Here is a 26,713-nt window from a genome sequence, read left to right on the forward strand (position 1 = left end):
TGACAAGAGTTAAGGCATATAACCGCCGCAGTGATACTTCGGGATGAGGCACCAGAACAGGCAAGATTTCCTTTTTCTTGGCTGGAGAGGGGAGGATGGGGAGGGATTTGAATTAAGAAAAAGTAAGACAAAGTAAGAGAGTCTATTGGGGACAGCCTTGAAGCAAAAACAGAAAAGGGGACATAGGAAAGGGGAGAGAAATAAAATCGGGAAGGAAAACGAACAAGAAAGCAAAAATACGTCAGGGTGGTGAAACTTGCGGACATGACAAACGAGAGGAAAGAGAAAATTAGCAAGAAGATACAACGCTGGGAAAGTAAAACGTTGGTCAAAGAACAGCCGCGAGGCCAAATAAAGGGGGAGAGGTGATCGGGGTGGGAGGGGGTTGGCCAGAAATAGACCAGAAAGGCTCAGACTCGGCCCACAAGCGGGGAGCAGGAGAAGCCTCCAGGTTTGACAGCCCTCCGGCCCTCCGAAGGGGGGAAGGAAGGGAGGGGTAGAGGGAGCGGCAGAGCCCAGACAATAGGGGCGGCGAGTTAAGGGGAGGGATGAGGGAGGGGAGCGGGCCCAAGAGAGACACCAGCGCGGGGGTGTCCCTGGCGGCCAGGAGGGAGCCAAGCGGCAGCCAGGCCCTGCCGCCGCCGCCGCCGCCTCTTACCGACTCGGCCTCCTCTTTGCACAGTTGCCGGGCCGTCCGGGGCCGAGCCGGGGCGCAAACAGGACGGCCAGCCCGGGCCTCCGCCTCCGCCCGGGCAGCGGTCGGGGAGCGAGCAGGAGCGGAGCGCGCTGGGACCGCAGCGCTGGGTCGGGCCCGAGGTCGCGCGGGAGGGAGCAGGTCCGAGCCCTTCAAGCCCGCTCGGTGTCCACTGCCATCGCCTCCTCCGCCGCCGCCGCCGGCCAGCCCTGACGCGACGCCGGGCCCCGGCGACGTCAGCCGCCCGCGACGCGCCGGAAGCGGGCCTGGTCGTGTCACGTGACGCGCGAGGGTTGGGCCGGGGCGGGGCGGCCGATTGGAGGGCCGCCCTGGGAGGCGGGGCTATGCGGCAGTTGGCTGGTCGCTAGCGGGAGGAGCCCTGGTTCGCGACGGAAGGAACGCGGGCTCCGGGACCCCATTGGCAGTTGTGAAATCTTTTGACATTTGAGTGATGAGGTCGAAGCCCATTGAATGCTACTGTTGTTGATTTGTGAGGAACCAGGTTGTCAAAATGCCTCAATGCCAGCGTTCTGGGCAAACTTTTGTAAATGCGCATTTTCTCAGCTATCCACCCCATTCCACATTAAGAATAGAGCAAGTGGTTACTGTTACGAAATAAGGAAACTTCTACTGAATGAATACTTTGTGACAGGCACTGCGCTGTAAGTACATCACATGACAACCACAATCGCACAATTGTATTGCTCTGTAGTCTAGGAGATCCTTAGAACACAAAAGGCAAATATTCCTAAGACATTCTGTGTGGGGGTGCGTGCGTGTACACATGCAGCTGAAGATCTTCGGTTAAATTGATGTGACTTTCCCAAAGACACAACTACTCTTCTTGAACACCTGTCATATCCCAAACTCTGTACTAGGCACACTGTAGGGGAAACCAACAAGTGAGCACATTTAAAACAATATTGAAATGCAGCATCTTTAATCACTCTCTTTCCATGGTGCTACTCTAGTTCTCAAGCTTTCTAAATACAACATTGCATAAAAATAACACATTTATCATGCTTTACAGAGTGGAGTTAAAATAGCATAGTATCACTCTTTAAGCTTCAATTATAGTGAGATTCAGTAATTTAAACAACCACACTCATATCCTTTTATTCAACACATTTAATCAGCACTTACTGTGTTACTAATAGCTACTGAATTAGACTTGAGCATGGCAGTATAGAAAACATAAATAAAGACAGTGTCTAGTGGACTTACGTCTTCTTAGTTTTTGGTTGCCGGGCATTTGAAATAATCAATTCCCCATGTTTGGGAAATTTCCCATCATAGTTGCAATTAATGGCAGTACTCCATATCTTTCCAGAATCTTCTGTACACACGGCAGGATAATACTTTACACCCTCCTTAGAATTATGTATGACCATCTGATTTGCTTTGGCTAATAAAATGAAATTGGAGGCAAATTTTTTTATGGCCAGTTGCTAATTTAAAAAGCCAGTTCTCCCAGCTTTCTGTCTCTGGCAAAGCAAAAGGCAATTTTTGACATGGTGGCTGCTCTAACAACCCATGTTCTAAATGGATTATGATGATGCTGATGCTAAGCCACAAGTGATGTGTAGTATAAGGAAAAAAGTCAATATTTGTTGGTTTGAGATATTGAAATTGTTTGTTGCACAGAATAACCTAATGCAAACTGACATATACTTCCACCTTATGAGTCTTGGGGCAAAGTGAACCTCACACTAAATAGGGTGAAAATGTAGAAAACAAAAATCATGATCCCAGTTTCCCTTGCAGATAAAGTTCTGTTCTTAGACCCTTTCACTGAGAACTGTGTCTTAGAAGCTGCTAGTGATATTCAGAATAAGGAACATTTTCTCCAGCAACAGTGGAACTACTAGTAATCAAATTTCTTCCTTTCAGCCCAGAGCTAACTCACTGAACTCTGGCAAAACCCCTGCTGACGCACAGCCAGTAAGTGAGAAAAAAAAAAAATAATTGTTATACCGCACTGAAAATTTGAGGTTGTTTGTAATATAAATAAAATACATATGTAAAGGGTAGCACAGATTCCATCCTCTCTCTGCAGTTTGATGACAGTCCACCAATTTACCCCGAACAGATGATTGTTGCATCTTAAATGGGATTTAACAAGGGACCCCTCTGATAATGTAACAAAAGAAAATAAATGGAAATCAGGTCTAATGTAAATGAGTCCTGGTTTGAGTGGATTGTGGAGGTGAGTGTACTCAATGGAGCTTATACCATCCCGAAGAGAGCATTTTGGGAATGGGGGAGGTGTATTTTTAGCTGTCACTTGATTGGGAGAAGGCACTGGGGAGGGACCAGGGCTGTTAGACATCTTGAAATGCAGAATGCAATCCCATACCTTGAAGAATTGCCCCAGGTCATACATGACTTTTGAATGTCCCTCCAAACATTCATGTATGTTAAAACCTGTTTGTAATTTTATGAGCCTAGAACTCAGTATAAAGCACAAGGTATTTTTGCAAGGTTTCAACATACACTCAATTTTTGAGGAATGGAGCCACTATATAATGTGAGGGAATATTATCCTCTTTGTTAAATATTAGCAAGGGTTTATCACATTTTAAAAAATCATATCACCAGTGACAAAGCTACTTATAGTATTTGAGGCATCTATGTCTCTCAGCATTTTATAGTTGTTACATTCAGAATAAAACTGAATTTCCATTCAAGCACTTAACTACTTCACTGTGGCTCTTTGTGAGTCATGGCTGAACACTTACAAACTCATATCTAGATTTTTTTTTTTTAACCTCTTTTTTGGGAGGGGCACATGTGCGGCATACGGAAGTTCCCAGGCTAGGAGTTGAGTCGGAGCTAGGATCTGAGCCGTGTCTGTGACCTACACCACAGCTCATGGCAATGCCGGATCCTTAACCCACTGAACAAGGCCAGGGATCAAACCTGCATCCTCCTGGTTACTTGTCGGGTTTGTTACTGCTGAGCCAGAATAGGAACACCTAGATTGTTTTCATTATGAATTATTTTCATAAACTTATTCTTATCATTATGAAATTGGATTGATTTTTTAAAGAAATATGTGAAGCTTGATTGTCCCATCTATGGATTTAATTTCGGAAAATACTAAGGTTGTTCCATAGTACCAACTCTAAAGAAGACACTAACTCTGAACTAGTGCTGCTTTGGACCCTATGAAGTTAGAATCAGGGCAGAGACACAAGATATAGAAAAGGAAGCCTAGAGATGACTCCCCAGCCATACAGTGAAGCTATGCATCCCTATGTCCCCTCCTCCTCCCCACCCCACACAACCATTATCCAGATGGTTAATGTTAGCCATCAGTCACTTCATCTCCAAATTTAGGAAGAAAGAACTCACAGCTGTGTTTTCGTGGAACCAAACAAGCAGTGGGCAAATTATCTTGAAACAAGGGTCCTTAGGCAGAAATCACTGAACTAAATTCCTCCAACATTAAAAATATGAATATGGAAACATAATATCTCCTGGAATATTTAACAACTATATATACCTATTTTAAGGGAAGAAGAAGTCACTACTAAATACTATGTATTCCTTTTTTAAAAATTGTGTTGGAATATAGTTGACATATGATATTGTGTTAGTTTCAGGTGTATAGCAAAGTGAATCAATTATACACATATGCAGTCCTTTTCAGATTCTTTTCCCATGTGGGTTATTACACAGTATTAAGTAGATTTCCCTGTGCTATACAGTAGCTCCTGTGACTTATCTATTTTATATATAATAGTGTGTATATATTAATTCCAACCTAATTTATTCTCCCCCTCTACAACTTTTCCCCTTTGGTAACCATAAGTTTGGTTTTGAAATCCTCAAGTCTGTTTCCGTTTTGTAAATAAGTTCTTTTGTATCATTTTTATTAGATTCCACATAATAGTCATTGCATATAAAACCCAAGAAAGCTATCTTGTGTGTGCGTTGCTTCAGTATATAAAATTAGTGTTAGTGAAGAAAATCAAAGCAATTCAAGAAATTTCCTTGTTAAGTCGACTAGTTTCGTAGAAACCTAATTACTGAAATTTACACCCTTGGCATATCTATTCCGGGTGCTTAAAAATCTTTGAAAATGGCACAACGTCAAGTCCTTCATCTGCCAAAGAAATTAGTTCTCTGGTCTCTCTGTCACCATATCCTTTTATCAACTGACCAGAAGAGATAGTTGTTCCAGAATGATAGTTGTCCCCGATAGTTGTTCTCTGGCAGTTGGGCCCCTAGGCCAGGTACGAACCTGACAGGAAGATACCATTTCTCCCATATGCCCACCCACAGCATTCCGCTCACATTCCTAATGCATGTACCCTTGCGATTTCTGGGTTCACAGGCTGCATTCATAGAATGCGTCAATCCTAAGGAGGAGGACGTTCTAGAAAACTTTATTTTTTACTGAAAGTTCATATGCCATTTAGACGCTAACTGGGTTTTTGAGATTTTTACGAATGTTAGACATGGCAGTAATGATTTCCATCTGCTAGTAAAGGTCATAAAAGAGAAATTGTGGGTGTGTGTGGCTGTGTGTGGGTGTCTCAGCAAAATCTTGGAAATGCAGTAAGAGGCATGAGTGACAACTCCTTTTTGTGCAGATTGCCCTGAAGCAATGGAGTGGCCATAAAATTGGTCATCGAAACCTGAATGCCTTTGGGGTGTGTGGGTGGAGGCTTTCGTGTGGCATGTGAAAATCCTGGCCCAGGGATCAAACCCATACCACAGTAGTGACAACGCTGAACCCTCAACCATCGGGCCACCAGGGAACTCCTGAACCTGGACACTTTTAAGAGTGGAAAGAAGTGCTATTAATAATTACACCCATACAATAGGCAAATCCCTGGGCAGTCCTGGACAAACCGAGGTGTATGATCATGCTACCGAAGCAGGGAAAAAAATAATAAAGAGAAATAAGGTAAAGATTTTCTAAATGCAAAACCATTGAGTGTAAAACCAACTCCTGATTCCTCAGTAGATTTTCTCAGTGACACCAGAAGGAAGGGTAGGCTCTTTACTTTCAGCTACGATGTTGATGCTTTGAAACTCCCCCGATTCTGGTTATTGTTGTTTACTGTTATCAATTATATCGAACAATATTAGTGTTTCTCAAGCATCAGTCCATCAGTCATCTACATTAGACCCACCCATGCTATTTGTTAAAATGCAAGTTCCTGGGCCCTAACCTGTATCTTGGGCTTGGAGACTAGAAATTTGCATTTTTAAAAGCCCTCCTAAATGATCTTATGCACCCAGAAGTTTCAGACCTGCAGTGCTACAAGTCTTGTGTTTGCGTGGGACAGAAATTCAGTGCAAACAGGCTTAAGTATAAATAGAACTTATGTATGTGGAATTAAAAAGGGATAAGGGGAGTTCCCTTTGTGGCTCCATGGGTTAAGAACCTGACTAGTATCCATGAGGATGCAGGTTCCATCCCTGGCCTCGCTCAGTGAGTTAAGGATCTGGTGTTGCCACAAGCTGTGGTGTAGGTCACAGATATGGCTTGGATCTGGTGTGGCTGTGGTGTAGGCTGGCAGCTGTAGCTCCGATTCGACCCCTAGCCTGGGAACTTCCATATGCCATGGGTGAGGCCATAAAAAGCAAAAGGAGCGGGGGGTGAGGGATAAGGGATATTTTGCCTCCTGGGGCAGTTTGATTCTGGGATTAGATGATAACATCTTTCACTCCCCTTCCTATGAGGTGGCTTGATTTTGGGGTCTCACATTCAGGCCCAAGCTTCAGACTTGTCATTGCGACATCTTACGGACATAAAAACGGGTCCTAGGAGTCATTCTCTTGTTAGCCTAAATGAAGTCAGCCGCCCGAGTCTGACCAATAAGAAATAGCATTCTACTACCAATTCTTTCCCACGAGCATTTATTGAACATTTGACATGTGGCAAATTCTGCGCTAGGCCCAAAGAACAAAGGATGAATAAGCCGAATTCCTGATCATAAGGTGCTGAACAGTGCAGCGGTGGGGGGAGAGGAACGCACTCACAGCTGATCCTCGTACAGGGCAAGTGTCCACCAGCAGGAATATGCGAGGTCAGAATATGTGCTTTAAACTGGTCACTTGCAATCTGCGTGTCTGTCCTCTTGGTCGGGACCAGAGAACATTACCGTCCTCTCCAAGGTAACTGCCTGACATCAGATGAAAGAGTTCTACCTGTTGGGGGGGGCGGGCGGGTCTGGGCGGAGAACTTGTCAGCACAGGCTCCAGCGCGTTGCCGCAGTAAGGAAACCCTGAAGCAACCCAGCCTTGTGGTCAGGTGTTGGGTTACCTCCTCTTTTGTATTTTGCCACACATTCCACGGAGCCAGTTCCCCAGGATGAGGGTAAACATCCTTTGATTTTCTGTATCTTCTTTCCTTTTTATTTTTTATAAGGACTCTGGGTATTATCAAGACCATTGGAGACTATAAATTTGAAGGAAATCAATCCATTCCCCCGCCCCCCCCCCTTTTTTTTCTTTTTACCGACACAACAGCATATGGAAGTTCCAAGGCCAGGGGATTGAACTTGCATCCTCACAGAGACAATGTCAGGTCCTTAACCCCCTGAGCCACCACAGGAGCGCCTCCCTTCACTTACTTCATGCTCAGTGGAAATGAACCCAACTAGTACCATGAGGATGCAAGTTCGATCCCTGGCCTTACTCCGTGGGTTAAGGATCTGGCATTGCCATGCGCTGTGGTGTAGGTCGCAGATGTGGCTCAGATCTTGTGTTGCTGTGGCTGTGGTATAGGAGAGCAGCTCCTGCTGCAGCTGCAGCTATGATTTGACCCCTGGCCTGGGAACTTCCGTATGCTGCAGGTGTGGCCCTAAAAAAGAAAAAAATAAGTGAAATATAATAAGAAAGCACATTAGAGGCAAGGATTTGGAATAAGACCAGGCATCTCTGTTGGACCTAACACCGCTACCAGAGCGGCTGGGACTAGACACGTACGTATGTGATTTTCCTTTCCTTACACGTGAATGGGAACCTTAACTCCGCTTCAGAGAATTGTAATGCAGATTAAGTTAGAAAGAACCAACCTTATGTGTTTTGCAAAAGATAATTGATGTACAAATGACAGGCATTTCTGAATGTTCCTTTCTCACCTTTCATAGGGACCCATGTATCCAACCGCTTTCGCCTCTGGGGGTACCCCATTTTCACTCTCTGTGATTCCATGAAAACACACCTTTTCTGAGGATTTACTGTGCTTCAAGTCCTGTGTTTGCTGCTGGGGATTAGAGAACTGAATAAGACAATGTTGTGTTGCCAAGAAGACAAGCTTTTATTAAGACTTTATTACAGGTTTTCACTAACCAATCAGTCTCGCTCAATCCTCCTCCTCCGCAACCTCCCCCCCATTTCCATTTCCTTTTTTTTTTTTTTTGATGATTTTCATTTTTCCATTAGAGTTGATTTACAGTGTTCTGTCAATTTCTACTGCACAGCAAAGCGATCCAGTTATACATAGACATACATTCTTTTTCCAACATTACCCTCCATCATGTTCCATCACAAGTGGCTGGATATAGTTCTCTGTGCTTATCCACTCCAAACGCAATTGTTTGCATCTATTAACTCGCCCGCCCCCCCCATTTCCTACTCTATCTCGTCTCTCTTCATCTCCTTCTACCTCCCTCCCTCTCTCTCTCTCTAAAAAAATTAAAAATTAAAAATTTTTTAAAAGCCTCCCACTGCAGTTAGAATGTGAACACTGAGCACCCAATAAGGACATATCAAGAGCATTAGTAAGAGACTAATTGCAAGAAGTATTGCACAAGTTCCAAAAAAGACGCATTAGCAACAAAGGAAATTTGAGACCATCGATTATAAGCAAATCTAATGTAAAGGCAAATAATAAAAGTGCTGTGATGCATCAAACTCTTATTGAATTGTAGGTTCTGAAAATCAGAAGAAATCACAAGAGATTTTATTCTTCGATCATCAACTGAGCATGTGATACTCTAGTATATTATTACAAGGGTACTAAGATGAACCAGTTTAAATAAATCTGAATCTATCTTGGCTTGGCATTTTTCTGATTTCTTTGCCTTTTCTTAGTGTATCATTCTCAGCTGAATCATCATGCTCTCCAAATATCTATACGTAAATCCCCACCCCTACCCCTGCAGTACCTACAGGCAAAATAACCAACCTCCTACTGGCATTCTGATTTTACAATCTGATCACAACTCGTATGCTGATATCGTCTATTACCAAACAATGTGCAAGTTCTTCCAAGACAGTGTCCATAAATTATGTATATGACTTCTGACAAATACTCAATAATGGGTAGTCTGACAAGTTCAAGGCGCCAGCAATTAAAAAGAGAGATGGATATGTCTCAAAAGAATTATAGGTGGGGATACTGGCTCAGTGGGTCAATTGGGGTCAAATAGATTTTTTTTTAATGTTGATTATGTTTTTCATAGAACGTACAGCCAAAGAGGTGCTACCTTGGTATCAAAGAGACAAAGACAAGTTCACTGCTTCGAAGGACCTCTTCCACTTTTCAACTTCTGGGAAGAGAAAGTAGGTTGATTAAGTTTCATAGCTCCCAAGGAAGGCATATTCTCTAATCTTCAGAGGTGGCCAAGAACAGTAAGGAAAAAGAATGATTTTTACTTTCCTGAGGGTGAAGCCAAGAGCCACAAGCAATTGTCCGGGTTGCCTCATCTGGGGAGCAGAATCAGAGCCTTAACTGCCTTATCAGGAGCACTTCCCATCCGCAAGGTCTAGAGCTCTCGCAATGTCTGACCATTCAGCTTTAGAATTTCCATGGAACAGCCATTGCTGTGTGTCTCTCCTTCCCCACTGCCCCTTGCCAAAGGGGAAAGTTTGGGTGTAAATTATTCTGTCCCTCTTCCAGTACAGAGTGGTCAGCAGAGGCAGCAAGATGGTTCAGGAGGCTCTATATCAAGAGGAATCAATATAGAAATAGCTGAAGAATGTAGACTTGAAATCTGTTGCCATGATTGACTGGAATTTGAGTGTCCTTTGTGAAGATACTCCTCAGCATTTTTGAAATCAGGAGAGGGAGGTAAATAGTTGTGATCAAGATGGAGAACCATAAATTACGTAATTATTTCCACGATTCCCTTTCATTCCTACCCACGTCCACTGCAGGTCCCCACTCACAGCCCTGTGATTTGCAGCAGTTCTTGCCCATGGGGAGGTGTGTTTACCCCACTGGCACTGAGCTTGGTCAAACAATCTGCCTTGACCAATAAAATAAGAGTGGAAATTTTAGATGCCATCTGTGAAAAGAAGTTTGAAAAGGCGTTACATATTTCTGCCAGCTCTCATGTTCTCCCTCTATGTGGAGCAGGGCGTGTCCTCCATAGGAGCTGATCCTCCAGCCTGGCTCCTGGAATAAAGACATGAGGGGTAGAGTTACAGGCATCTTGCTGCCAACATAGGGCAAGTTGTGTTGGTCAGACTCCAGCAAAGAAGGAGAACCACCAGGAATGATGTAGAATATGCAGGGTTTTTTAAGTAAAAATTGAGTTAGGGAAAGAATATGAACTTATATACAAAACAGAAATAGACCCACAGACACAGAAGACAAACAAATGGTTACCTAAGGGAAAAGGGGAGGGATATATTAGAAGTTTGGGATTAACCCATGCACACTACTAAATATAAAATAGATAATCAACAAGGACCTACTGCATAGCACAGGGAACTTTACATAATATTTTGTAATAACCCATAAGGGGAAAGATTCTGAAAAATAGATGTATATGTCTGTATAACTGAATCATTTTGTGGTACACCCGAAACTAACACAACATTGTAAATCATGCTTCAATAAAAATTAAAAATTACAAAAACTGAAGTAAGAAGTTCCCATCATGGCTCAGCAGTAACAAACCCAACTAGTATCCATGAGGATGTGAGTTCGATCCCTGGCCCTGCTCTGTGGGGTAAGGATCCGGCATTGCCGTGAGCTCTGGTGTAGGTCACAGACACGGCTGGGATCCCCTGTTGCTGTGGCTGTGGTGTAGGCCAGCAGTTGCAGCTCCAGTTCTGCCCCTAGCCTGGGAACTTCCATTGCCATGGGTATGGCCCTCAAAAGACCAAAAAAACAAAAAACAAACAAACAAACAAAAAAACCTGAAGTAAGTGAACAAATACACATGAATAGGAGTTTAAAGGAAATTAAAATGTGAGAAATGTTGGTCAAAGGAAGAAAAAAAATACAAGTCTTGGCAGAGGGATAAACTGAGCATAGGTAGTTCTTCAGAGCATGCCTACGGGACTTAGCAATGTGTACATACCACAAAGCCAATTTAGAGTGCACTCTGCAATTGTTCTGGTTACTGTGCAAAGCAATGTGCCCTTGTGATGCTTAAATATAAACAGAATAGATGCCTTGTTAATGCAATATTTTGCGTGGATGTGACCCCTTTTAATAAAATGATAGTTCCCAAAAGAATGAAAAAGAAAAACGGAAAAATTGAATCTTAGACTATTTTATTTTTTGCAGATACAATTACTACTGCTATTTAAGAGAAGTGCTCCTAGAAGGGAAAGAAACTTCTTCTGGTGACAATGCAAAGTCTGTGAAAATCCAGTGCTATTCAAGATGTATTGAAAAAAAAACCATTGCCGTTGTTTACCATTGGCTACTAGGAAGACGTGAGTCCCTGAAATGAACAGTTTAAACATATGAAATTGATCATCCTTACAATAGGAAGGAAAATCAAGCTGTTTACTCTTCGCTTATAAAGATGCTCCAGGCAACAAAGGGTTAATGCGGGAGGTCATGAAGAGGACATGACCAAAGGGTGACCCTCCAGCTGGATCCCGCCAATGGGAGGCTCCTCACCTCCTCCCTGGTCCTTGGAATCCACCTTCTGCCCTCTGCTCCCGAAGTGGGAACCATTTTCAGGGGTGCAGGCTTGAGAGGGTAAGGTGTCCTTGAAACCATCTGGACAGAATACGTGATTGAACCCCGTTAGGCCCTCTGTATAAACTTTTGGGATCCTGGTGGCGGGTGCAGAGATCTACCCACCTTGCAGTGCCCAAGACAAGCCTCTCAGGTAAGTTCCCTTGTTTAGTCAACCTGCCACGTACCCATCTGGGATGCTCTGCCTCTTTCTTTGGTTTTTCCTTGTCCTCTGTGTGTGGGGACCTAGTTGTGAACCAACAGTGGTCCAGACCCTCTGAGATTATATATGTTATATAGATTATATGTTAGCTATACATATTCCTCTTTTCTCCTTTTTTTTTTTTTTTTTTTTTGCTTTCTAGGGCCGCACTTGCAGCATATGAAGTTCCCAGGCTAGAGATGGAATTGGAGCTGTAGTTGCCAACCTACCCCACAGCCACAGCAACACCAGCTCCAAGCCGCATCTGCAAACCTACACTACATCTCATGGCCACACCAGATCCTTAACCCACTGATTGGGGCCAGGGGTCTAAACCCCATCCTCATGGATTCTAGCCCAGTTTGTTACTACTGAGCCACAATGGGAACTCCTACGTACTCTGTTTTTATAGTTTCTTCGCACTAGGTTTTTGAGAGAGAGGGGAAATCTTAGAAAAATTTTAGACACTGGCAAGAGAGTTTCCATTTACTTGCCTGTTCCAGGGATGCTGAACCTGAAGTTTTAGGACAGTTGATCAGGATTGAAAGATGTCCATGAAGTAGGTGAGTGGAATCCTGGAATCCTCAAAGAACCACCTGGATGCATGACTCTGTCTATCTATCACCAAAACCCACATTGGCCTCTTCCCCCCTCTAAGCCTTCAGCTTCATTGCCATGGATGCTCTGCCGTGGAGCATCACTCACTCCTGGACCAGGATTCGGGAGGCTGAAGGCAGCAGTGCTGTAGGGACTAGAGCTCTGGACTTGGTGCATGCAGTAAGCCAGCAGATCTGTGAAAATCTGCATGAGCTGCAACAAAGTCTGAGCCACATGGGCCTTTCAAGGGCCTTCCAAGGACCACCATGGCTCCAGCTGCATTCTCACCTTCCAGTCCTTGCACTAATTGTACTTGTGACCCATCCCAACCAGGGACATACAGAAAAAGGAATTCGGGGACATATGGTCGGCTTATGTCAGTGTCACCACACTGACACATAAAGCCACCATCTGGGCCAATATGTGATTCTTGCTACAAGCCGCTAAGATTTAGGTGTTGGCTTTTACTATGGCATAATGGTGATACAATGGCTGGCCTCTATCTGCTTCCAGATCATCAGCTCTTCTAGGCTTTGGCTCATATATCTCCTTCTGGCTCCCATAAAGTTCTGTGCTATGTGGCAAAGAGCCCAGCCAGACTTAGATGGTATCAAATCCTATTCATTTTTTATTAAGTGCCTACTGTGCACCAGACTAGATGTCTATTATAGAAACCATAAGAGCAAACTAGAAAAACATGGTTTCTATTCTCCCAAAGTTTACAGGATAGCAGCAGAGATAAATATCAATAAAAACCTGGACCATTAACTGCAATTGTGATACATGCTCCAGGGAAAAGTACAGCCAGCTATGAGACTTACACTCTGATCTGGGAGGGTCAGAGAGGCTGCTCCGAGAAAGAATTACTTATACCTGAAAGATGGGTAGGAGAGACAGGGGCTGGGGGAGGAGATGGCCAGGGGCAAAAGAGCGTGAGATGGGACCAAACTAGAGAATCGGGGCGGGGGAGGGGGCGCTATAGTTGAGTTCTAGAAAGATGGCTGGTGGTAAGGGAAGGATGAAAATGGAAAATAGGCAAGACCCAAACCCACACGACCTTGTAGATCTTGGAGGGGACTTTGAACTTTGAGAGAAGAGAAAAGACGAGCCACTGAAGGATTTAATTAGAAGAGCGATGTAATCAGATATGTATATTGCAGAGATGATTCTGGCAGTGGCTCGGGGAATGTGTCGGAGAGAGACCGGTGAAAGTAACAAAGTTGGTTCCAAAGTTCAGACAAGTGAAGGTGGCAGCTGGAGCTCCAAAAGCGACAATGGGGATGGAGAGTATGTCTCATTCAGGGGTTACAGAGAGGTTAGTGCTGATTCCTTCTGGTTTCCTAACATGAGCAGTTGACTGGAAGGTGATACCATTTAACGGGACACAGAAGACCAGAGGGAGGTGAGGCTTAGGTAGGAAGGGGGACCATGAGTACGTGAAGGATTTCTGCAAGCTTGCAGGTGAGCTTATTTATTGCTTTTAGTATTTTAAAGTTACTTCATCACATGTACCAAGTTACATCAGCATTTTCCAAAGTGTATTCACTGGCATCTTGCCCATCAGAAAGCAGCCTGTGGACCAGCAGCAGCAGTGTTGTCTTCACCCGGAGCTGGTTAAAGAGGCAGGATCTCAGGAGTTCTCTGGTGGCTCAGTGGGTTAAGGACCTGGCATTGTCACTGCTGTGGTTCAGGTCACTGCTGTGGCACAGGTTAGATCCCTGGCCCTGGAACTTCTGCATGACACAGAGTCAGCCAAAAAAAAAAAAAAAAAATTGCAGCATCCTGCTGCTACCTCAGTCTTCTTCCCTTCTACAAAGTCTCCAGGTGATTCATAGTAGATTAAAATTTCTCAGACACAGACCTAGAACACAGGTCTTGGGAGATGTTATGTGCCCAAAAGGTGTCCAGAGAATAGTATTTTCATAAACAATGGGAATAGTTTTCTTTTGAAGAGTTGCAAAGTCCATTATTATTTAAAAGGTTTTATAAAGACTTCTGTTTTTTTTTTTTTTTAAAAAAACCTATTTTTTCTCAAACGTTTCTAAAAAAAAAAAACCTTTTTATTGAGGTATGATTGACATAGAAAAAGCTGTACGTATTTAATGTATACAATTTGGTATGTTTGGAAATAAGTATATACCTGACACCATCACTACAATCAATGCCAGTAAATATATAAATATATCTCTTACTTTCCAAAGATTCCGCCTCTCTCCCTCTCTCTCTACATATTTCTATCTTGTGATAAGTGCACTTTAGATCTACCCTTTTAGCAATATTAAAAGTATACAACACAGGAGTTCCCGTCATGGCGCAGTGGTTAACGAATCCGACTAGGAACCATGGGGTTGCGGGTTCGATCCCTGCCCTTGCTCAGTGGGTTAACGATCCGGCGTTGCCGTGAGCTGTGGTGTAGGTTGCAGACACGGCTCGGATCCCGCGTTGCTGTGGCTCTGGCGTAGACCGGCGGCTACAGCTCCGATTGGACCCCTAGCCTGGGAACCTCCATATGCCGTGAGAGCGGCCCAAGAAATAGCAAAAAGACAAAAAAAAAAAAAAAAAGTATACAACACAATATTGTTATTTGTAGGTATTACGCTACTCAGATCTCTAGGACTTATTCATCGTTCATAACTGAAACTTGTACCCTCTGACCAGCATTCTCGTTTCCCCCTCCTCCCAGCCCTTGGCAACCACCATCCTACTCTGAGCTTTTATGAATTTGGTGATTTCAGATTCTTTGTGTAAATGGGATCGGGTGATATTTGTTTTTCCGTGTCCGGGTTATTTCACTTAGCATAATGTCCTCCAGACTCATCCATCTCTTCTTCATTGGCAGAATTTCCTTCTTTTTAAAGGCTGAGTTACATTCCAGTGCATGTAAATACCGCATTTTCTTTACGCAGTCATTCATTCATCAGTGAACATCTAGCTTGCTTCTGTGTTTGGGCCATTGTTAATAATGATGCAGTGAATATGGGCGTGCAGATACTTCTTCGAGATCCTGATTTCTGTTCCTTTGAATAGATATCCAGAAGCAGAACTTCCTGCATCTTATTTATGGTAGTTCTATTTTAAATTTTTTGAAGAATCTCCATACCGTTTTCCAAAGTGGCTACATCAATTTACATTCCCACCAACAGAGAAAAAAGCCTTCCCTTTTCTCCACATCCTTACCCCCGCTTGTTATCTTTTGATGACAGCCACTCTAATAGATGTGAAGCGGTGTCTCCTTGTGGTTTTCATTTGCATTTCCCCGATTATTAGCGATGCTGAGTGTATTTCCATGTATCTGTTGGCCATTTGTCAGTCTCTTTTGGAGAAATGTCTATTCGAGTCCTTTGCCCCTTTTCATTTGGGTTGTTTTTTGGCTGTTGAGTTACGAGAGTTTCTTACGTATTTTAGATATTAACCCTTTATCAGCTACATGGTTTGCAAATATTTCCTCCCATGCAGTAAGTCGTCTTTTCTTTTCTTTTCTTTTTTTTTTTTTTTTGTTGTTGTTGTTGCTATTTCTTGGGCCGCTCCCGAGGCATATGGAGATTCCCAGGCTAGGGGTTGAATCGGAGCTGTAGCCACCGGCCTACGCCAGAGCCACAGACAGCAACGCGGGATCCGAGCTGCGTCTGCAACCTACACCACAGCTCACGGCAACGCTGGATCCTTAACCCACTGAGCAAGGCCGGGACCGAACCCGCAACCTCATGGTTCCTAGTTGGATTCATTAACCACTGCGCCACGACGGGAACTCCGTCTTTTCTTTTCGTAAATTGTTTCCTTTGTTGTGCAGGAGTTTTTAATAGTCCTGATAGGTCCCATTTAGCCATGTTTGCTTTCATTGCCTGTGCTATTGATTACACATTCAAGAAATCATTGCCAGAGCCAATGTCAAGGAGATTTTTACCCTGTATTTTCTTGCAGGAGTTTTACAGAGTTACGTCTTACATTTAGGTCGTTAAGCCATTTGTGCTTGATTTTTGTGTGTGATCTAAGTTAACTGTGCAATTTCATTATTTTGCCCAGGGAGAGCCAGTTTTCCCAACACCATTTTTTTGCCAGAGACTATTCTTTACACCAAGGCCACAGGAATGAAAAAACATGACAAAATTCTCTGCCTTCATAAAGCTTATGTTCTTGCTGATGAATGTATTTATCACAGCAAGAAATAAATCGCATGGTACGTTACACAATGAGAAGTGCCAAGAAGAAGAACAAAGCAGGGGGAGTTCACTTCCTGGCTCAGAGGTTAACAAACCCGACTAGGATCCATAAGGATGCAGATTCGATCCCCGGCTTCGCTCAGTGGGTTAAGGATCTGGTGTTGCCGTGAGCTGTGGTGTAGGTTGCAGATGCGGCTCGGATCCCATGTTGCTGTGGCCGTGGTGTAGGCTGGCAGCTACAGCTCCGATTTGACCCTAGCCTGGGATCCTCCATATGCCACAGGTGTGGCCCTAAAAAATAAATAAATAAATAAAAATGAAAAAGAACAAGAAAGAATAGGAGGTGGGTTTGGAGAATGATTTAGTTAATGACAAATGACCCTGGGGCCTGGCAGTTGAAAAAAGAGCTGAGGGAGGTGAGGAAGAAAGGCCTGTGACTATCCAGGGAATGTTCTGGGTGGAGAGAAGAGCCAGACAGTGATCCTGAGGCAGGCAGGAGTCTGCTGTTCAAGGATCAGCGAAGAGATGCGGGGTCTGAAGAGAGGAGGGGAACTGGGGCCGCTACTGGCTGGATGCCGGCTCCGCGGTCTTGAGAGACTCCTGTAACCTCGAACCTTCCGTCCTGCATGTGGGTAATAATCATACGTATTTCCTAGAGCTGTGAGCGCTTTAAACAAGGACTTGTGGACACAGCGTTTGCTGCAGTGCCCGGTTCATAGGAACCACGCAGACAGGTTTGATGGGATCAAGGCTGCTTACAGCTTAAGGAATTCCTGCCATGGCGCAGCGGGTTAAGCATCCCCCTACAGGAGTTCCCGTTGTGGCTCAGCGGGAATGAATCTGACTGGCATCCATGAGGATGCAGGTTTGATCCCTGGTTTTGCTCAGTGGGATAAGGATCCTGCGTTGCCATGAGCTGTGGTGTATGTTGTGGATGCGGCTCAGATCCCGAGTTGTTGTGGCTATGGTGTAGGCCAGCGCTGTAGCTCTGATTTAACCCCTAGCCTGGGAACCTCCATATGCAATAGGGGTGGCCCTAAAAAGACAAAAAGCAAACAAACAAACAAAAAATCAAGAAGAATATGACTACAATGGTTTGGGTTGCAGCTGTAGCTTGGATTCAGTCCGTGGCCGGGGAAGTTCCACATGCCATGTGGGCAGCCATAAAAAAAGAGAGAGAGAGAGAGAGAGAAAGAAAGACCACTTATAAATTAAGAACACAGGCTCAGAAGCCGTCTTTCCAGCCAGCTCTCCACTTGCTGGCTGTGTGGCTTTGGGCGAGGTGTTTACCTGTTTAACTCTCTGTGCCTCCGTGTTCTCATCCGTAAAATGTCCATAGTAACAGAGGCCCCCTCGTGGGTTTGGTACGAGGATTAAATGTACTAACGTCAGAACTGTGCCTGGCACACAGTGAGGGCTCCATAAATTTAGTGATTATTGTGATCACGAATGAGGTCCTAAAATGTGCCAAATTGGTGAAGAAAGAAACCAAACTCTTTCTGACGTTCACCCTTTGGGAAAGTGGATTCATGGGCAGAGGCCGAGTAAAAGACCTAGAAGGACTAAGAAGGATTATCTTCCTCCTCTAGGAGATGTTAGCAGAGGCTGGAAGGAGGAGCATGAGAAATAGGAATGATGGGTAGAAGAGGAAGAGGATGAGAAAGAGGAGAGCTATGAAGTACAGGAAAGAGGGTACCAGACTCCTAGAACAGTGATATAGCAGAATGGCTCTCTGGTAAACCCAGGCGGATGTGACCAGATGCAGTCCTCAGTAGATGTGCCTGTCTTCTAAGGATGGCACTAAAGTAGCAGAGAGACACGGACCAGGCAGCCTGGAAGAAAGGACAGTTCAGAAGGTGACACTTGTTCAGACAACGAATTAGTTATCTATTGTTGTGTAAAAGAATCACCCCAAGCCCTGCTGCCTTAAACTATCATTTATTATTGCATCATTCCTATGGGTCGGGAATCTGGGTATAGGGCTAAGCTGGCTTTTCTGCTCTGTGGTCTTTCACAGGCTGGAATCAAGGTGCCAGCTGGGGCAGCAGTCATTCCAAGGCTCACCTGGAGAAGGATCTCCTTTCAAGCTCACTCCTGTGGTTGTTGGCTGCATTCTTGGCTTAGGGACTCAGGGCCACCATTCCTCACGGGCTTTTGAGACAACTTCAGATCCTCCACCCCATGTGCTTCTCCGGCATGGAAGCTTCCTCCCTCCAAGTGCGTAAATCAAGAAGGTAATAGAGTGCCCACCAAGACAGACACCAGCATCTTTTGCAGCCTGATTTGGTAGGGGCAGTGCATCCTTTTGTCTTATTCTGTTTAGGAGAAGCAATTTAGTAGCTTCAGCCTCCACTGGGGATTTCACAAGGATCCTTGAAGGTCACCTTCAAAAGCTCCTACCACAGACCAGATGGGCTCTGGTCCTAACGGCATCCCCTGCTTAGGGTGTTTTCCAGAAGACCCTTCCTGTGGCATGACCTCAGGGGGAAAGGTGACCCCAAGAAAGAATGAGATTAGGAGTTCCTGTCGTGGCTCAGTGGTTAACGAATCCGACTAGGAACCACGAGGTTGCGGGTTCGATCCCAGGCCTTGCTCAGTGGGTTAAGGATCTGGCGTTGCCATGAGTTGTGGTGTAGGTCGCAGACGTGGCTCGGATCCCACGTTGCTGTGGCTCTGGTGTAGGCCGGTGGCTCTGGCTCCGATTCGACCCCTAGCCTAGGAACCTCCATATGCCGCGGGAGCGGCCCTAGAAAAGGCAAAAAGACAAAAAAAAAAAAAAAAAAAAAAAAGAATGAGATTAACTTTTCTGCCACCTGGCTCCCTGGTGCCTCAGAAGGGAAGTTGATTTACAGAAAATAAATAAGGAATCCACCTTGCACATCTGAGCTGAGAACTCACTTAATTCTCGTTTATCTCTTTTCTGTGCCAAGCCATCCTGTGAAATACATAATATTACATTTTTAATTGAGAGAGTTACAACGCAAAGAGGTGAAGTCACCAATCTGAGGCTACACAGCTAGTATGGCAGACAGGGCTTGAATCTCACTGTGAGTGACTTTAAAACCTACACCCTTTTCATTCCCAGGGTACCTCAGTGTTGCTGGAAATGTCTCTCTCTCTCTCTCTCTCTCTCTCTCTCTCTCTCTCTCTCTTTTTTTTTTCCCATGCCCAGAGCAAGCAGAAGTTCCTGGGCCAGGGACTGAACAAGTGCCATGGCAATAAAAACACCGGATCCTTAACCTGTTGAGCCACCAGGGAACTCCTCGAGTACCTGTTTCTTTTATCACTTGCAATAGCAGAGATTTATGGGGACTCAACAGTAGCATCTATTTCTTTAGCTTTACAAACATACAAATAGAAAAATTTTAAATGCCACTCACAAAGTTTCTTGGAAAGCCCAGCCTGTGGTAGATCCACATATCAGCAACACAGACATTTTCAGAAGATCAAGCTTTGATATTTAATAGGATCTTGGATTTAATAGCATCTGTGCATGTTCACCAGTAACAGTTGGGACGAAGCACTACTGTCACTACTTGTACGGAACATGGCCAGAAGATGACACGTAAGAAGTGCTGCTTCTCTGAAAGTTTTTCTCATGTTCTCGCAGCTGGGGTGATGCCTTAGCCTAGGAACGTCTCCCTCCAGGGATGACGATGTATCCCGCTGGTCTGATTCGCTGCTGCTCCAGGAGGCATCTTTAATCTTCACCAAGTTCCTCTGTGTGATTGCCACTGATGTGAGCCCCACAGGAAGTGTGACCTCATTCTGCCTCGCAGCCTCTGGTTACGCAGGCAGGCTGTTTTTGAAAGAAAACAAGAGCAGTTGTAGGCTGACTCTCCCAGGAACTACAGGCTCTTCTATTCTAGGAAACAGCCAAAAGAACAAGAGGCTGCTAAAGACAAAACCTCTCTGCAGAAGCCTGCACGCGCCGACGTGTGCCGCCAGTGGTTAGTCTCTTTTCTAAGAGACTTCTGCACCTGTTGCTATTCTGACATGACTTTCAGCAGAAGAATTTGTAAGTCCTGGATTTCTCCGCTGGCCCTCAACCCCAGGAAGCCTCATATTTCAGTCATTATTTTGTTATTTATCAATTGGAAGAAGAGACTGGGAATTTCCTTTGGAAGCAATGTGTATGGGTAACATTTTTCAGGACAGATGCATTGCTTTTCTGGAACTGGTGGCTAGTATCTGTTTCTCGAAAAGGTTAGAGCTGCAACTGAAGGCTTTTTCAGTGTAACAATACTCCATTAACTATTTGTTAACTGTAGCCTATTACAAGTCTTTGTAAGATGTAGCAGTCTCTTGCTTTCTGCTGTAGAACTTGTTGGCTTAAAATTCAACTTAATGTTTGGGGAAAATTAATATAGGGTAATTTGAGCTGGACATATTCCTCTTGTATTGATCAAAAGTCGATAGGACAAGTGACATAATATTGTATACTGCAAATCAATTCATCTGTGAATGGTGTGTGCTTTGATTTAGAAGTCTTCCAAGGAATGCCAGAAAGTTCTCCTGACTTCTGTTTGTTTGTTTGTTTGTTTGTTTTTAGGGTCGTACCTGCGGCCTGGGGAGGTTCCCAGGCTAGGGGTCTAATCAGAGCTACAGCTGCCAGTCTACACCACAGCCACAGCAACGCCAGATCCAAGCCGTGTCTTCGACCTACACCAAAGCTCACGGCAATGCCGGATCCTTAACCCACTGATCGAGGTCAGGGATCAAACCCGCAACCTCATGGTTCCTAGTTGGATTCGTTTCCACTGCGCCACACGAGAACTCCCTCCTTGACTTCTTTTAAGGTCTCTATAAGCCAGGATCTATACTGTCTAACAGGTTTTATTATATAGTTTATTAAAAGAATCAATTTTAAGCTACAGAATTATTTGGGTTTGTTTTAATGTGTCACAGCTCCAAAAACAATCCATTACTAGTTATCACATTTTTAAAATGTGGATAGAAGTGAGGAATCAGAAAAGAATTTAGTCTTACCTTACTGCTACTAGATAGTGATATATACAAAGTTTAATAGTCAAAGGAAAGTAGATCTATGGGATCAAAGCTTACATACTTTACCCACTTGGATATATGTTTAATTTGCAATTGAGAAAGTCAATTATATGTTCATGAGAGCTGAGTTTTGAAATCTGCCCAGTGATATACTATTTTTAGTGCCATATGCCGCCTGTGCTGCTTAGAAATGTCCAGGCTGATAACAACAGCAAAGGACCACCAGCCTCTCTACAACCACCTGTCAGTGGTTTGAGGTGTTGGACAAAAGACAGTCGCCAACTCCCTAGCATGGGTGGAACTTGATAGTGAGGTTGATGTGTGTTGGGTGATGAAAATACACATATGTCTACTTGGAAGGTTCTGGAACCCATCTTCTTTCTGATTTCTTAACCAAAAAGTAAATTTGTATGATTCTGATTACAAGTCCACCTAGTTTTCCCAAATACAACGTTGTTCTTATTAATAGAAAAAGACTATTTAGAGGCAGTGAGCGAGACAGTGGAGAGCATGACATAAGATCACAGAGCAGATACAGCCTCGATGCTCCTTCCATCCAGTCTCCTGCTGTCAACCCCACTTATCTCTGTATTCTTTCAGGAAACCAATCTGACGCGTGCCATTAGTAGATGCCATCTGTTTTGGCATCCTCTTTCTATTTTTAAGACATAATCCACCTTTTTTTTTTCAATGTCTTCTGCAGGAAATCTGTGAAGTTTGAACAAGCAGCTTTTCCCAAGATGTATCGAATATCTCAACTGATGTCAACACCAGTAGCAAGTAAATGTGGAAGAACGGCTCTACGCAATTATCTTTTGAACGATTAGCCTTCTTTTAGCAATTTCCTTGCTTTGATTTTGCTGAGACTCATACCATTAACCATCTGTCAGTAGCTTGTGCTTCTTAAATGCCAGTGTTCACTTTGGCAATAATTTTGACTTCATTTCTTTCCTTGAGAGAAATGTGGTATTTTTCCTTTTAGTAGGAGGAAAAAAAAAACCACCGTTTTTTTTTTTTTAAGATGCCTGTGCATAAATGTGAAAGGAGATTGTTTATCAGCTACTATTAAGATGCAAAACTGTCTGTCTATAAAAAAGTACTGAATGATTTTGATAGCTACTTGCAGAAAATATGGGCGTTGTTACAACGGTAGTGGTTTCAAATTTCTTCCTTCCTCTTGTCATTTTCTCCCCAAACCCTACTTCTAACCCTCCCTCACACACCTACAATGTTCTCCTTTAAAGCAGCCAACCCAGTCTGAAAGTCTAAACTCCTTTCTTTGTCTTAGATATTAATTGTCAGTAATGGAACCAAGTTTTACTGAGCCTGTCTATTGCAAGTACTCACACCATTACTATAGAGTATAAAATGCTGCTTTAGAGCTTAGAATATTAATCAATTGCAACTGTCCCCAGGTGAGATCTATTGACATGACTTTGGTTAAACTGGAATGAATGAATGTATGATCTTTTGTATATATATTTTGGCTTTTTAAGGCCTCCCCTGAGGCATACGGAGGTTCCCAGTCTAGGGGTCAAATCAGAGCTGCAGCTACCAGCCTATGCCACAGCCACAGGAACGGAGGATCTGAGCCACGTTTTTGACCTACACCACAGCTCACAGCAACACTGGATCCTTAACCCACTGAGCAAGGCCAGGGATCGAACCAGCAACCTCATGGTTACTAGCTGGATTCGTTTCCGCTGTGCCACAACGAGAACTCCTGTATGATCTTTTTTAAATTAAGAATACTCGGGAATTCCTGCCATGATACAGTGGGTTAAAGATTTGACATTGCTGAGGCTGTGGAGTAGGTTGTAGCTCTGGCTTGGATTCAGTTCCTGGCCATGGGAACTTCCATATGCCATGCTATAAGGGTGGTAGAAAAAGAAGAAGGAAAAAAAAAAGCATATTCAGAGTTCCCTGGTGGCTTAGTGGGTTAAGGATCTGGTGTTATCACAGCTGTGGCTCAGGTTGCTGCTGTGATGTGGGTTTAATCCCTGGCCCAGGAACTTCCGCATGCCACGAGCATGGCCAAAATAAAAGGATTTACAAAAAAAAAATACTCTCAGGCTTCATACATTGCAAAATCATTTATACAAAACAAAATTTTATTTTTTCCCTCCACGAATGTCTTCTGCTCATTATTTTACAATAGAAGTTCTTTAAAAGGCACTAATGAGAAAGAGTTTAGGCAGATAATTGAATTCTTCAAATTACTGAGTAAGCCAGAATAACCAGCAAGTTGGGTAATTGACTTGGGTTTTCTACAGCTTCACACAAGATGTCTTCTTCCTCCTTTTCATGAGTCAGTGTGATGCTAATGGTTTATTATTTCCTCACCCAGCACTAAAGAATCTCTCAAGGAGCACTAAGAGAGAGAATAAACAGAAGCTAAAAGCCCCTAGATTCTCTCTGTCTTCCCCGTGGAGGCCTGGTGACAAGTTGTATTTGTCCTGATTCATTGGATGGGGCCCCCAGTTGGCGTGGGCATCCCTGCAGAGGCTGGGACTACAGCTCGTCACACCCTCCACCCACCTTTGGCAATCATGCATGCTGATGAAGTGTGATCGGTTTGTGCTTCTCTTTCATTTGCTGATACAGATTCTTCTGGGTCTGAGAAAGAAGACACTGGGGAACTGTCTCCCACGTGCCTTTTCCCGAGGTATTCCAGGGGGGTTTTGGACAAGAAAGATCGATCAGATTTTTTTCTGTATGCATTCCTTTGTTGTCTTCTTGGCTTACAAATATTAATTTTGGCTTTCATCCAATGTGGATATGGGGATATATCTTCAGTCCCACACACATACAAACTGGCAACTTGCCCAATCTAAGAATGCTATTTGGGAGGGAGGGGATGAGTACGTGGGCAAATGAGAATTGTTTATTTGGTGAGTGGAGAACCTACCGAGTACTGATGCATGCTTACCTCTTTGCAAATTGATGCTCTCTTAAATAGGCTGTTTTTTCAGCCTTTTAAGGGCTACACCCGCGGTATATGGAGGTTCCCAGGCCTACGCCACAGCCACACCAGATCTGAGCCACGTCTGCGACCTACACCACAGCTCATGCCAAGGCCGGATCCTTAACCCACTAAGGAACCAAACCTGCATCCTCATGGGTACTAGTCTGATTCGTTTCCACTGAGCCATAAGGGGAACTCACTTAAATAAGCTTTTACTCTCTCACTTTATAAGATTCTACACCAGTGCACAAACTGGCCAAATGGCATGCTCCACTAAAACACGCAGAAGCTCCTATTTTGTTCAAGTTCTGCAGTGAAGTCTCTTTTCTTTTCCTTCCTTCTTCTTTTTTTTTTTTTCTGTCTGTCTTGTCTTCCTCACACAGGCATCAGTTGATGTTTCTTCTAGCATCTTGTAAAACTTGCCAGTGGTATCAAGGAATCATGCATTGATGCTAGAACCTGACTGTTTTTGTAAATTCTAGGCTTCCTGTATCATCAAATGAATTGGCCAAAGACAGACAAGCAGGTCATGTGGAAAGAACACATGTTTGAGAGTCAGATAAACCAGGGTTCCAAGTCTTCACTCTGCCTCTTACTAGCCACGTAAAATACCTAATTTATTTGCCCTTCTGCATCTCATTTTTTTTTCTTTTTGTTGTACTGTGAAGATGATAATACCTAGCTTTGGGGGAGGCTTGTAAAAAGCAGATAAAGTGTGAAGTATGAGCCAGGCTCATTGTTAGTTTTCCATAAATAGCGTCCATGTAACGTAGTATTTTGCTAACTTCAGTAGATGTATTCATTGTGAATAGGTTTTGAACTTCAACAAATTATCAGAAATTCAGCAAAGCAGGAAGCGTAATGTTGCCTTTCAATCATACAGGCAGGTGATTGTTTTTCAAACCTAAGACATTTACAGATTTACCCAGCTACGTAGAATACTTCCCCGGATACCAAATCAGGGCTGGTAATTGTACGATCATTTGCGTGGCTGACTTGAGGGAAACTGGCAAAAGCCAGAAAGATCTCTTTGCTCACCTGTTCTCCCTATAACTCCGCTTCTGTGTCTGGTGGTTATGTAGTGATGCTCTATCTACTGCAGTGACAAGCGGAAGGACATGGCAATTGGAGAGCTATTCAAAGGAAGGCTGGGGGAGGTGGTGGAGGACACTCTGAGATTCCAGCATCCTAGATAGGCTGTTTTGCAATTTCTTCCTTGCAGGAAAATGCGCTAATGTCAGGGTATAGGTCCATGATGTGGTGGAGAAACAGATGAGCCCTAAATTTTCATCAAAGTGTTTAAAAAAGAAAAAAGCACTAAATGTTCTGTCATTCAATATTCTCACAAGTAAACAGATGAGCTCAGGAGTTCCCCCTGTGGTCCAGTAGGCATAATGGTGCGGCTTGTCTCTGTGGAGGTGCTGTTTCCATCCCTAGCCCGGCACAGTGGGTTAAGGATCTGGTATTGCCGCAGGTGTGGTGTAGGTCACAGCTCTGGCTTGGATTTGATCCCTGGCCCGGGAACTTCCATAGGCTGCGGGTATAGCAAAAAAAAGAAAAAAAAAAAAAAAAAAAAAGAGCGAGAGAGAAGAGAGAGATGAAGCTCGGAAGATTACAAGTGACATTCTCAGGGCTGTAGGAATTATTGGATGCAAAGAGGTCATTTGCCTTCACAGTAACTAGCAAGGTTTAGTTACTGCTAAGGAAACTAAGGTACCTAAGTACTGAGGTTTCTGTGTGACCGGATGAACCGGAGAGAGATGTGAAGGTCTTATCTCATTCCCCCTCTAGTTTTGTCTGTGATTCCCAGTGCGGTGACAGTTCCTTGGAGTTCGGCTCCATAGATCGCCTGGCAGGCTCCCACTTCACCTGCCGCCGAAGCCCCAGACTCCTCACCAATGGCTACTATATTTGGACAGAAGACAGTTTTCTTTGCGACAAAGATGGCAACATAACTCTGAGCCCATCTCAGACCAGAGTTCTGTACAAGGAGAACTTAGTCAGGTAAGTCGAGGATGCTGGGGAAAAGGGTCTGAGGTCCAACTCATCCACTGAGCCTTCATTCATTCATTTGTTCATTCAACATGGCTTACAAGGAGCCCGTCACTGCCCCAGACTCTGAAAACACACAGGCTTATCAGCGCAGAGTCAGCCGGCGTGAAAACACAAAAAAGTCACGTGATACAGGTGCTGCGTTAGGCGG

The 26,713-nt window shown here is 44.0% G+C and overlaps 2 protein-coding genes across 28 annotated transcripts in view; one reads left to right on the plus strand and one right to left on the minus strand.

The window, feature by feature from the left end:
- PHF20L1 (PHD finger protein 20 like 1) overlaps positions 1-904 on the minus strand; it is a 73,396-nt gene extending 72,492 nt beyond the window's left edge. For all 24 annotated transcript variants that reach the window (XR_014843335.1, XM_021088888.2, XM_021088886.2 and 21 more), the window contains exon 1: positions 659-904. The gene's annotated coding sequence lies outside the window, so the exon portion shown is untranslated. The remainder of the gene's footprint in view (positions 1-658) is intronic.
- A 10,667-nt stretch (positions 905-11,571) lies between these two features.
- Positions 11,572-26,713, plus strand: part of TMEM71 (transmembrane protein 71) — a 39,889-nt gene continuing 24,747 nt past the window's right edge. Inside the window, exons 1-6 of one of the 4 annotated variants that reach the window (XM_085021633.1) lie at positions 11,572-11,733; positions 12,285-12,344; positions 18,556-18,772; positions 22,249-22,325; positions 24,150-24,210; positions 26,302-26,514. In XM_085021633.1, the coding sequence (XP_084877759.1) occupies positions 18,720-18,772; positions 22,249-22,325; positions 24,150-24,210; positions 26,302-26,514 (404 nt within the window). In that variant the 5' untranslated portion in view covers positions 11,572-11,733; positions 12,285-12,344; positions 18,556-18,719. Of the gene's footprint in view, positions 11,734-12,284; positions 12,345-18,555; positions 18,773-20,361; positions 20,557-22,248; positions 22,326-24,149; positions 24,211-26,301; positions 26,515-26,713 lie in introns of those variants that run through there. The other 3 variants (XM_085021635.1, XM_021088895.2, XM_021088894.2) reach the window with 3 other exon arrangements.

The sequence above is a fragment of the Sus scrofa genome, chromosome 4 (assembly GCF_054392235.1).
Source record: "Sus scrofa isolate SSC_HxYL_T2T_F1_AM1 chromosome 4, Sscrofa_HxYL_maternal_Yorkshire_Landrace_v2.0, whole genome shotgun sequence".
Classification (NCBI taxonomy): domain Eukaryota; kingdom Metazoa; phylum Chordata; class Mammalia; order Artiodactyla; family Suidae; genus Sus; species Sus scrofa.